Source organism: Ailuropoda melanoleuca, chromosome 1 (genome assembly GCF_002007445.2).
Source record: "Ailuropoda melanoleuca isolate Jingjing chromosome 1, ASM200744v2, whole genome shotgun sequence".
Classification (NCBI taxonomy): domain Eukaryota; kingdom Metazoa; phylum Chordata; class Mammalia; order Carnivora; family Ursidae; genus Ailuropoda; species Ailuropoda melanoleuca.
This window is the reverse complement of record NC_048218.1, coordinates 13,313,039-13,325,084: the sequence shown is the minus strand read 5'-3', so window position 1 is coordinate 13,325,084 and position 12,046 is coordinate 13,313,039. Positions and strand designations below refer to the sequence as shown.

Genomic DNA, 12,046 nt, shown 5'->3' with positions numbered 1-12,046 from the left:
TATAATGAACCAACTTCCATCCATCTTTCATATTTCAGCTGGAAGTTTGTCACTCTTTCAGAAATATGCCTGACCCTTCTTTGTTTATTCTTAATCTTGGCCTCTCTTGCTTCTTTCCTCTGTATTTCCCAAACACCCTTGTTATAATTATATTATTGTAATATTCTGATCTTTACAATTGTGGATTTGTGTGTGTGTGTGTGTGTCTTTACCATACTTTTAGAAAGCAGTGATAAATATTTTAGTTCTCTGGTCATAGCACATAATGAAATGTCCCTTATTAGAAGCTCAACAAATGTTTGATGATTGAGCCCACTTATTCCTCTAATTCCTAAGAAATGGTTCTATATCTTCAAGGAGAATAATCTATCCATTCACCCTCTTGTGTCCTTCCTCTTCCGAAGCCTGAAATTTCTTTCAAGATTCAAGGGATACTAGGAACATTGCATTTATTTAACCATAGGTGGTTGAATCTTGACTCCAGTTCTGACAGTCTTTCTACATCCCAAATGAAGTAAAGGATTTCTCAAACCAAAATATTATACCTGGTCTCTCCTTCTAGATATAGCAACATAGAAGTTTCTGGTTCCATATTTTCCTGATATCAGCATCACTATTTTCACAATTAGGCTTCAAAGCATAGGCTTCTATAGCATCCTAGGACAGGAAATGGATATGTAAAACTGGTTAATTCCACCTCTCCCCTAAAATAACCCTAGTAATAGATGATCCTGCCTGGGCTTAGATCCATCCAGTGATAGAGCACCTGATTTACAAATCACTCTTGTTTCAGACAGTGTCACATAGAAAGAGCTCTTGCGTTGAGAAATTTTTATGTCATGGTCATCCATTCACCCCACCCTGATTTGTGTCTCTAGAAAGACACAGAGCACATCTGCAATACCAGTATTATTGATTTTGCAATGCCAACCTTTCAGATATATAACTTTATGTACCACCCTGAATTTGCTGCAATTCTAAGTGCTAAGAAGAAATATATACCTTTTTAGATATCACCTTCTCTAGAATTTTCTTTCAATTCCTTCACTGCTGACGTCTAAGATCTTATAGGTTTTACCTTCACAAAATCCCTGATGCTCATCTGCTCCCTTTCATTATCTATGCCACCAACCAAATCCAGGCTCATTCAACCAGTCCTCAGGCATTTCTATACTTAACTATTGAGCCTTCTTTCCTTCTCCTTCCAACCCATTTTTCACCATTAGCATTTTCCCATTAAAAAGCAGATTTTTGAGCCGTGTGTGTGTGCATGTGCATGCATGTATGCGTGTCGATGAGTATGTGAGTGCTGATTAACAGGGAAAGAATGAAATGGATAAACCCAGGATCATGAAAAACAAATGATTAAGAACAAACACTTTCATAAAATGAATTAAGAACACAAGATTCAGCCAAGAAGGAGCCATTTTTTCAGGGATGAAATTCAAGGTGTGTAATATTCAGTATGTCATGAATACTGACCAATCAGAATGGAAGCCAGACATACACAATTGGAATGAACCGTTGAGCCTGAGCCCTGTCAATCTCTGAAGAGGTCACGGAAATAACAGACAAATATATAAGTTAAAAATAATAGACAAAAATATGAAGTAAAAAATAAGTTAATAGCACAAAAGATACACAAACTTGTGAGGAGCAGTAAAACATGTTTATTTGGAAATTGTCACATATAAAAACAGAGAATTAGAAGGTAATGGGTTTAACCCTGGACTATGGCCAAAATGAGGTTTTCTTCCTTCCAGAAACATCATAGAGTAACTCAGGAGTCCTCAATTACAAAGAAGACTTTCAAGAAGACAATCAGTTTTCTGCAGACTGATTACTCTCCAGTTGCATCTGTTGTGATTGTGGGACACTGACACAAAAACAGCCTTGGAATAATCATCTTAGAAGAAAAGATGCATTTCAGTTGTGTTCTAGCAGCAAGATGAATAACATCTTCTGTAGGAAAATGGCCTGCATCCACAGCAGGCAGAGCCAGAGCCAGACTTGTATCCACAGCTATATCCATAGCCACAGTCAGGGCCATATCCAAAGCCACAGCCAGGGTCATAGCCACAGCCATACCCAGAGCCATAGCCACAGCCGTGGCCACAGCTACCACGTGAGTTTCTATAGTAGTTGCAAAACATGGTGGCAAGAAATGGAGGCTCAGTAGTTCTTTAGAAGAACAGATAGGAGGTTTCTGAAGTCTGAACGTCATCTCTTGCCCTGAGACCTTTAGACACTACCAGAAATAGAAGGAGCACACCACACAAACTCCACGGCCTATCACCACAGCAATTTTCATCTTTAGAAAGCTCATTTTTCTAAGGACAACAATTTCTTTTCAAGTAGTTATGTCCAGGATTTGGCCCTAACTAGTCATGAGAATTATAAGAAAACCGATATAACCTACACATTGAATAAGTATATCTGTGGAGTATAATCAAACCTAATTTAGATTTTTCACTCCAGGGGGCACTAACTCTGCTGCAATTCCAGGTAAACATACATGGACATGCGAGATGGTCCAGCATCTCAGGTTCAACAGGAAACACCCTGGCTGGAGGTGAAAGGCAAACAGCAGGTGTATGAGGCAAGGCATTCTCAGGTTACATCTACAAGAAGGTGGATGGAGTCCAGGCAGAATGGCCACTGCAGTGGTGAGAAGATCTAAATTGGTGCATATCAGAGGTCTGTTTTGTTTCTTAAATTCCACATATGGGTGAAATCATATGATATTTGCCTTTCTCTGATTAACTTATTTCTCTTAGCATAATACTCTGTATGGAACCTAGACTCTTAATCACTATCTTCACAATTTTCTTCCTGGAAGTGTAGTCACTGAGATAACCTTGAAGAAAAGGTATCTTGCAGAAGGAGAGTGTAGTTAAATACAATGGCTCATGTACAAAGGAACATAGATATCAATTTAATATAGGCTCTAAAGATTTCTGGACATAAAGCAATATTGTAAACTCTCATTGATATTTCTATAGATTTGTTTTCTTTTTCAGGCTCATAAATAATACATCCATATTGTAAAACTTTCAAAAAAAATACTTATTCTCAATAACAAGAGGGACATGGACAATGGTCTGCTGTTAATTCTTTAATAACCTCAGCTGATGATAGAGAGTCTATTTACCAGTTTCCATGGTATAAATATTCTTAGCATGACTAGTTTCAAACTAGCTGGCTTAAAAATCCTGAAGTTTGTAACATCTTTCAATATTTTAATAAATTAACTTTCATGTTTACAACTTTAATCAGTATGGCATTTCTTTTGTGCATGATGTAAGGCAAGTATCTATCTTTTCTTTATCTTAAACAGATGACTAAGTGATAAATCCCATTTACTGAATAAACTATCTCAGATGAAAATTTTGTTACTAGGCACCTTCTGAAGTCTTTGGCACTGCCTATTGTGTTCTTACTATCTCAGAATGATCTCTCTCTTAAACCTGGATAACATGGCTATGTTGCTTGATAGTTGGTGACCTAACATGGCTTCTCTTCCTGGCTAATATCCTCCCTGGCCAGATTGTTGTGACCTTAAAAAACCAAACTGTACAATAGAAATGTATCATGAAACACATAGAATTTAGAACTTTCCAGCAGCCACATTTTAAAAAGATAAAAAGAAACAGAGGAATTGCTTTTATAGCATATTTTATTTAACCTAATATAGCCAAAATTTTACCACAATATATAAGCAACAGCTTTTTTAATTATTTGATATAGTCTTTATTCTTTTTTTATACTAAGTCTTTGAAATCTAGTGTGTATTTTACAGTTACAATGCATTTCATTCTGGACTAGCCACATTTCAAGTGTTCAGTAGCGCTATCTCTCTAGTGGCTACCATATTGGACGATGCAGCTAAAGAGAATCTCAGAATTCCCATATGGGGGTGATGCTGGTTATAGGTTTTCCAATAGAGGTACTGCTTAAGTGATAGTTGCCAACTTATTCACTTCTTCTTTAAAACACCTCTTCCTTAAATTTTATTTTCCTTCTCATGTAGCAGACCAATCTCAGCTCATCCTTTATGGCTCTTCTCACATGGCCTTCTCCTTTAGAAGCTATTTCTAACCCTTTTCTAGTCTTCCTGTCAGGACTTATTTTGGTTTCCTCTTGAATTCTTCCTCAGTAGTCCTATAACACTTACAAACATACATGCTAGGGTGGGAATGTGTGATTTACTACTTTGTATCCAAATGAACCCTTTTAATTATTGGAAGAAACCACTGTGGGTTTTTTTTTTAAAGATTTTATTTATTTATTTGACAGAGATAGAGACAGGCAGCGAGAGAGGGAACACAAGCAGGGGGAGTGGGAGAGGAAGAAGCAGGCTCATAGCGGAGGAGCCTGATGTGGGGCTCGATCCCATAACGCCGGGATCTCGCCCTGAGCCGAAGGCAGACGCTCAACTGCTGTGCCACCCAGGCGCCCCCCACTGTGTGTTTTTATACTTCTATTGCAGCGCCAATCATAATATGAAGCTGGAACAGGGATTTTAAGGTTTGGTAAATGATCGAAAGAATGAATAAATGATTTTTACAACTTACTACAACTATAATATGCAACAGGTCATCAAAGAGAAAGATTTTGTGTTATTTCATGAAAAAGCTTTAAAGCTTAAATCATTTCCTGATTACAGAAAGCATTCACTTTTATTGTGACCCAATATGTGAAGCTATATTTTCATTTTTCCCAAACTCATCCACCAATGATACACACATAAACACTTTAATTTTATCATAACAAACTCTCTTTTAACATTATCATCATTTCCTCATTTCACTCAGTGGAAAGTCACAACTGTTTTCTCAGTCACCTTATTTCAGATTTGAGCATATGTTAATTTTAGTTTGTGAAGACTCTTTTCTAGAATATAAATTACTGTTTACATGCTTAATAAATGGTATTCTTGGATTGTTAAAAAGGCCTTTGAAAACAAAGGCCATAATGAAAAAATAAGTATATTTTCAACCAATGGTAATTATTAGAATTGCCTTCATCTCTTTGTAAGAATAACTGAGATTTACCCAAAGCAGGCATTCCTCAGCTCTGACTAACAAATGTTCCATCTGCGAAAAGGGTCCAACTCTTGCAAGAACTTCCATTTCCTCATCAATAAAACACATTATATCCTGGGTATACCCTTGTCGCAAGGTGTACATTGATGGCAGAGCTATATTCCTTGGAAACAGCCATTCTGTGGAGTCTCCTAGCCCCAGGAACCTCAGACTCAGACTTTGTGCACTGACACTTGTCATAGAGATGAGACAGTGAATCATTTTTCACTGTCCATGGAAACTGAGCCTGAAAAGACATTCTATGTTATAAGATACAGTGTTAAAGATCTGGAAGGTCACACGAGGAAAGGACACAGAACTCAGAACCCACAAAGTGGTAGGCTCTCAAACTCAGACAGTAGACTGGGCTTTTCATCCCATTCTTATATCTGCACCAGTTAAGGTACTAGAGCACACCATTAACCACTAGACCTTGCTCTTTTCCACTAAAAATTGTGGTACTGCCGATCATATCCAAAACGTAATCAATTTCTTTACTTCCTTTAAACTTGCTACCATACTTTCCAGTATTTCTTCCAACAGGCATCAGTTCATTAGAATCGAAATGACAAAATAAGCTCTCCGAACACTCTCTCCAATACTATAACCTTTACTCTCTTCCCCAGTTAGCTGCTTTTTTTCTTCCAGAGCAATTATCTGTCTAAATGTATCTTAATTAATTCTTTTTATTATTACCTTTCAGAATGCAAACACTTTAAGAGCAAAAGAGTGGTCTACAATTTTGCTATGGTATCTTCAGTGTGTAGGAGAGTTCCCTTACAAAACATTCAAAACTATATGTCAAACAAGTGGCTTAAATCAATTTCTTCAAACTCAATATATGCAAATGAATATATATATACTTCCATCCAAATGCACATGATACAATATGACATTTTTCCTCTAACTTATCCTTCCCTTAGTTCTTCATGCATCATCTGAGTCTGCTTCTAACTTCTCATTAATCCTGGAAACTCTCTCTTCCATTCCATTCATCCATCCATTCACCATCAGACCACACTACCTACCCCTTGGGCTTTTGTCACAACATCCTGAATAGGTGTCATTCCTTCTCCTCTTTCCCCTCCAACTGCATTCTAGACTCAGTGTTATTTCCAGTGCGCAGTTCCGAAATACTGTGTGATTTCTGTTGTGCTGTGAGTGCCTGAGCATGAAGGATACAAGAAATAGGAGGAGGAGACATTATCTCTGATGCACATAGGACAAGAAATGCTTATATTATTACAAGGAGGAACCCAGGTTCATGAAATGTGTTGTCAGCCCAATATTCAATGGGGCTCTAAAACCTAAAAAAAAAGGAGTAATTCACAAGCAAGAACACAGGAATTTGTTAGAAGCAAAGAACCATTTTTATTGAGAATAAGTTTTTGCCCAACTATGGGATCTTAGGATCCCTGGCACAGTCCCAACACAGAATCCAGATTAAGGGAATGAAGACCAACATTTGGGAAATAGTCAGATGATACCACATGGCCTGGAGCCTCAAGATGCCATCCTAACAAATGTTCACTGGGGGTCAAACTTCTGTCAAGCATGCAATTCCATGGATATAGGAATCTTGGGGTTTGGATCCTTGCTTCAATTGTTGCTTTGGTCATGTTATTTCAGAAGCAAATGGGTCTTGGAGAATGATGGTCTAGCAGCAAGAAGAATAACATCTTCTGTAGCAAAATGGCCGGTAGCCACAGCAGCCAGAGCCATATCCACACCCAGAGCAGGAGCCTTTTCCACAGCCCCATCCTGAGCCATAGCCACAGCCACAGCCAGAGCCATAGCCACAGCCACAGCCCAAGCCATAACCACAGCCACAGCCTGAGCCATAGCCACAGCCACAGCCAGAGCCATAGCCACAGCCACAGCCATAGCGAGACCCATAGCCACAGCCACAGCCTGAGCCATAGCCACAGCCATAGCTGCATCCGCAGCCATAGCCACAGGAGTTCCCGTAGTTGCAACACATGTTGTCAGGGGAAGAGAATTCAGGTAGGTTGCAAGTGGATGTGGTGAAGTGAGGTCTCTACTGCACTTGGACCTTTATATACTGTCAGTAATTGGCAGAACATGCCATTCAGCCCCTGACTTACCCAACAAATATGTAAGCAACTTTCATGTGTTTGTCAATGTCAACACTCATTAACGTCTTAGGAAAAGTGAGCTTATTATTTGGAGTCTCCCTTTTTATTTAAAGAGCAGAACTTTAATTTGCTCTGCTAAAGAATGTCTCAGCAGAATCATGTGCTCTACATACCACTGATACCCAACTTCACAAGCTCCTCTCATTTAATATACCCGATATAACAAGATTTAGGAGAACTTAGGAAAATTATGTCCTTCTTGATTTTTCCTATTTCCTAAAATATTTACCTCTATCAGTAAGGGAGGAAGTAACTGTCATTTCCTTTCTGGAATCATTGAAACTTTTTGTCAGGCTTTGCATACCCAGACATCTACTGCAGATACCTGCTAGCTCCTTGTGTGAGAAACCAGGGAGATGCTAGTCTCAGGGCACAGAAAGGCCCCCAATAACATTTTAACATCTGTTATAAAATGTCAATAATTCTGAGATTAGAAACCTTTGGTGTATAGCTTCACATTGGTAAATTACCTTCTCTCTTTACTGGTGTCTAATTCCAAATATTGCCTTTCTCCTCTGCTAAACCAAACATCCAACATTTCCATCACTTAACATGCAGACTAAAACAAAACCAACAAACAAAAAGATAGAAAGGTGTCTTATGTGTCTTTGTTCGTGATGCTTTTGTTTATCTCGGTTGTCTAGGTTTTACCTAAATCACCAATTCCGGAAGCAAGCAGAAATCAAAATTTAAATTACCTTTTACAGTAACAACTATGACATCCAAGATGGAAGGGAGTACAAACTCAGGAATGTCGTACCTTCTATTCCACACTCAAATTTCAACAACAAAGGAATGAGATCCATCCACTCCTTTATAAAAGGCCTTCAGCAGTGATTTTCATAAAGCCACTTTATTCCTTTTCTGAGAACTTTCATTATTACACAATTTTCCTTCAGTTGGGAGTATTTTCGACTGCTTTGTCAACCCTAGTCACTGGTCTACCTCATCTCTCTGCTATTTTTCACCCCTAACAAGAAGTTTAAGGAAAATACACCCCATTCCACTTTTTCTTTACCTATATTTTCTCTACTTTTCTGTCAACTCTTGAAATTCAAAACTATAAGTTCTAATGCACAAGTTCCCACGAATAGACATGTTACTTTTCAAACACCCACCTTCTGGTCAAAATATCCCTGAAATATTGATAAAGTTTTATACCTACTACCTTTCCATTCAGATGTAAGGATACTGATCCATGATGGCAGAAAAAAATTATTATTCTGTGCACCCCTGAATGACAACTTAGTTCTAAGTGGAGTACCCAGTACATAATTTGAAATCAATCAGTATTTCCCCAATAAAAAGGAGATGCATTGAAACAAAAACATGTTCAAACATTGGTGCCACTTAGAAGCTGTAAGATATTTGGATACATTATCACAATGTTGTCATTTCATCCAAGCTGAAAGTCTCAAATATTCTTTGACTAAGTGAGTCTCAAATTTCACATTTTGAAGATGTGTATTAGTTTATGAAGACATTTTTCTAGATGTATAAATTATCTTATATGTCCAATAAATGATTGACCCTTCAGTGGATATAGAAATTAGGGTATAGGTGACAAATTGATGATATTCTTCCGTCTTTCAAAAGCCTTCAAGCACAAGGTACATATTGAAAAATGAGTAGATTTTCAATAAACTGTAATTATTAGAATTCCCTTCCCTACTTTGTAGGATTTCCCCACCTCAGATTTACCCTAGCACAGTCAGTCCTCAGATCCAACTAATAAATATTCCATCTGTGAACTGTCCAACTCAAAAAACACTTGTTTCTTCATCAGTAGGGCACATTGTGTCCTGGGCATAACATCACTCCAGTGCTGATGTTGATGGCAGAGCCATCTTCCTTTGAATTGGCTCTTCCTTAGAATTTGTCCCTAGCTCCAGGGACATCAGATTCAAACTTTGCCCAGTGAACCTTGTCATAGAGATAAGACAGTGACTCATTTATCCTTCATGGTGGAAATTGAATCTGAAAAGGCATTTTCTATTACAGGATCGAAATGTTAGAGTTCTGGAAAGTCTCATGAGGAAAGGACACTGAAGTCAGAACCCAACAAATTAGTAGACTCTCAAACTCATAAAGTCAACCAGAAATTTTCATTGCATTCTTATATGTTCCTCAAACAAAGCTAGCCCATTTAAGGAACTAGGCCTTCTCTTTTCCACTAAAAATTGTGGCACCACAGATCAAACCCAAAACTTAATGCATTTCTCTTCCCCCTTTACACTTAGTACCATTCTTTCTAGTGTTTCTTATAACAGGCATCAGTTCATTTGATGCAAAATGTCAAAATACCTTCCTGAATTATCTCGCCAATATTTCAACTTTCAATTTCTTCCCCAGGAATCTGCTTTATTCCTTCTGTAGCAATTATCTGTCTAAATTTAATTTAATTAATTCTTACTATTTTTTATTATCATTCATTAGAATATAAACACTCTGAGAACAAGAAACTCCTCTACAACTTTGTTACTGTATCTTCAGTGTATAGCACAGCTCCCTTTCAAAAACATTCAAAGAGATGGGTGGCTCAGTCAGTTAAGCATCTGCCATTGGCTCAGGTCATGATCCCAGAGTCCTGGGCTGGAGCCTACATCAGGCTCCCTGCTCAGCAGGGCATCTGTGTTTCCCGCTCCCTCTGCTCCTCACCCATGATCATTCTCTCTCTCATTCTCTCGCTCTCAAATAAATAAATAAAATCTTTAATAATAAATAATAAAAATAAATAAACGAAAGCATTCAAATAGATAGGAAGCCTGGGTGGCTCAGTTGGTAAAGAATCTGACTATTGATTTCAGCTCAGATCATGATCTCAGGGTCCTGAGAATGCCCCACATGGAGCCTGTGCTCAACTCAGAGTATGTATGAGATTCTTTCTCTGGGATGCCCAGGTGGCTCAGTCAGTTGAAGTGTTGGCCTTCAGCTCAGGTCATGATCCCAGGGTCCTGGGATGGAGTCCCTCATCTGGGTCCTTGCTCAGCAGGGATTCTGCTTCTCCCTCTGCCTGCAGCTCCCCTTGTTTATGTGCTCCTTCTCTCTCTCTCTGACAAATACATAAATAAAATTTTTAAAAGAGATCTCTCTCTCTCTCTAGCTTCCCTCCCTCTGCTCATGCTTTCTAAATAAATAATAAACAAACAAATAAGTAAAATCTTAAAAAGAAAAAAATCAAAACTATTTGTCATTAAGTGACTTAAATGAATTTCCTAAACTCAATACATGCAAATAAATATTTTTGCACTTCCCTCAAAATGCACATGATACTATACGACATTTTTCCTCTAACATACCCTTTCCTTAGCTGTTCACACATCACCTGAATCTGCTTCTACTTTCTCATTATTCCTGTAAACTCTCTTCCATGCCATTCATCCTTTTAGTACTAGACCCCACTTCCTCTCCCTTGGGCTTCTGTCACTACTTCCCAATAGGTGTCATTCCTTTTCGTCTTTCCCCATCACCTCAATTCTAGACACAGTGTGATTTCCAGTGCCCAGTTCTGAAATAGTGTGTGATTTGTGTTGCGTTGTGAGTGCCTGAGCACGAGTGAATTGGGAAATATGTGAAGACGACATTATCTCTGATGAATGAGGAGAAGTACTGCTTGTATTATATCAAGGGAGAACCCCAGGTTTATGAAGCATATTGTCAGCCCAATTTTCAAGAGTCATAATACCTCCAAAAAAACAAACAAACAAACAAACAAACAAAAAAAAACGGTTCACAAGAAGAAAAAAGAGATTTGTTAGAAGCAAAGAACCATTTTTANCACCTCCAAAAAAAAAAAAACAAACAAAAAAACAAACAAACAAAAAAAAACGGTTCACAAGAAGAAAAAAGAGATTTGTTAGAAGCAAAGAACCATTTTTATTGAGAATTATTTTTTGCCCAACTGTGGCTGGGCTGGCACAGTCCAGACAGAGCTTCCAGATTAAGGCAACAAAGACCAACATCTGGGAAATAGTCAGATGATACCACACAGCCTAGAGCCTCAAGATGTCATCCTAACAAATGTTCACTGGAGCTTAAAACCTCTGGCAAGCGTGCAATTCCATGAATGTAAGAATGTTGGGGTTTGGATCCTTGAATCAGTCATGTCTCTAGATGTATCATTTCAGAAGCAAATGAGGCTTGGAGAGTAATGGTCTAGCAGCAAGAAGAATAACGTCTTCTGTAGCAAAATGGCCGGTAGCCACAGCAGCCAGAGCCATATCCACACCCAGAGCAGGAGCCTTTTCCACAGCCCCATCCTGAGCCATAGCCACAGCCACAGCCTGAGCCATAGCCACAGCCATAGNCCACAGCAGCCAGAGCCATATCCACACCCAGAGCAGGAGCCTTTTCCACAGCCCCATCCTGAGCCATAGCCACAGCCACAGCCAGAGCCATAGCCACAGCCACAGCCTGAGCCATAGCCACAGCCACAGCCTGAGCCATAGCCACAGCCATAGCGAGACCCATAGCCACAGCCATAACCTGACCCATAGCCACAGCTATAGCCGCATCCGCAGCCATAGCCACAGGAGTTCCCGTAGTTGCAACACATGTTGTCAGGAGAAGAGAATTCAGGTGGGCTGCAAGTGGATGTGGTGAAGTGAGGTCTCTACTGCACTTGGACCTTTATATACTGTCAGTAATTGGCAGAACATGCCTTTCAGCCCCTGACTTACCNATAGCCACAGCTATAGCCGCATCCGCAGCCATAGCCACAGGAGTTCCCGTAGTTGCAACACATGTTGTAAGGAGAAGAGAATTCAGGTGGGCTGCAAGTGGATGTGGTGAAGTGAGGTCTCTACT

At 39.0% G+C, this 12,046-nt stretch overlaps 1 protein-coding gene across 3 annotated transcripts; it reads right to left on the bottom strand.

The window, feature by feature from the left end:
• Positions 1–6,480: 6,480 nt before the first annotated feature.
• Positions 6,481–11,827, bottom strand: LOC117802475 (keratin-associated protein 6-2-like). 3 transcript variants are annotated; one of them, XM_034661746.1, is made up of 2 exons: positions 11,678–11,827; positions 6,481–6,995 (listed from the first exon to the last, which is right to left on the bottom strand). In XM_034661746.1, the coding sequence occupies exons 1-2, from the start codon at positions 11,793–11,795 to the stop codon at positions 6,742–6,744; spliced, it is 372 nt and encodes a 123-aa protein (XP_034517637.1). In that variant the 5' UTR covers positions 11,796–11,827; the 3' UTR covers positions 6,481–6,741. The 3 variants fall into 3 exon arrangements, with proteins under 3 accessions (XP_034517637.1, XP_034517647.1, XP_034517653.1); XM_034661756.1 differs by lacking the exon at positions 11,678–11,827 and adding an exon at positions 7,041–7,065; XM_034661762.1 differs by lacking the exon at positions 6,481–6,995 and adding an exon at positions 11,159–11,481 and having other exon boundaries at positions 11,621–11,827.
• Positions 11,828–12,046: the final 219 nt, after the last annotated feature.

Coding starts and splice junctions, on each gene's coding strand:
- LOC117802475 (XM_034661746.1), bottom strand. CDS start 11,795: ATGTGTTGCAACTACGGGAACTCCTGTGGCTATGGCTGCGGATGCGGC. Junction 6,996..11,677: donor TGGCTGTGGCTATGGCTCAG/GCTGTGGCTGTG, acceptor GCTATGGCTCAG/GCTGTGGCTGTGGCTATGGG.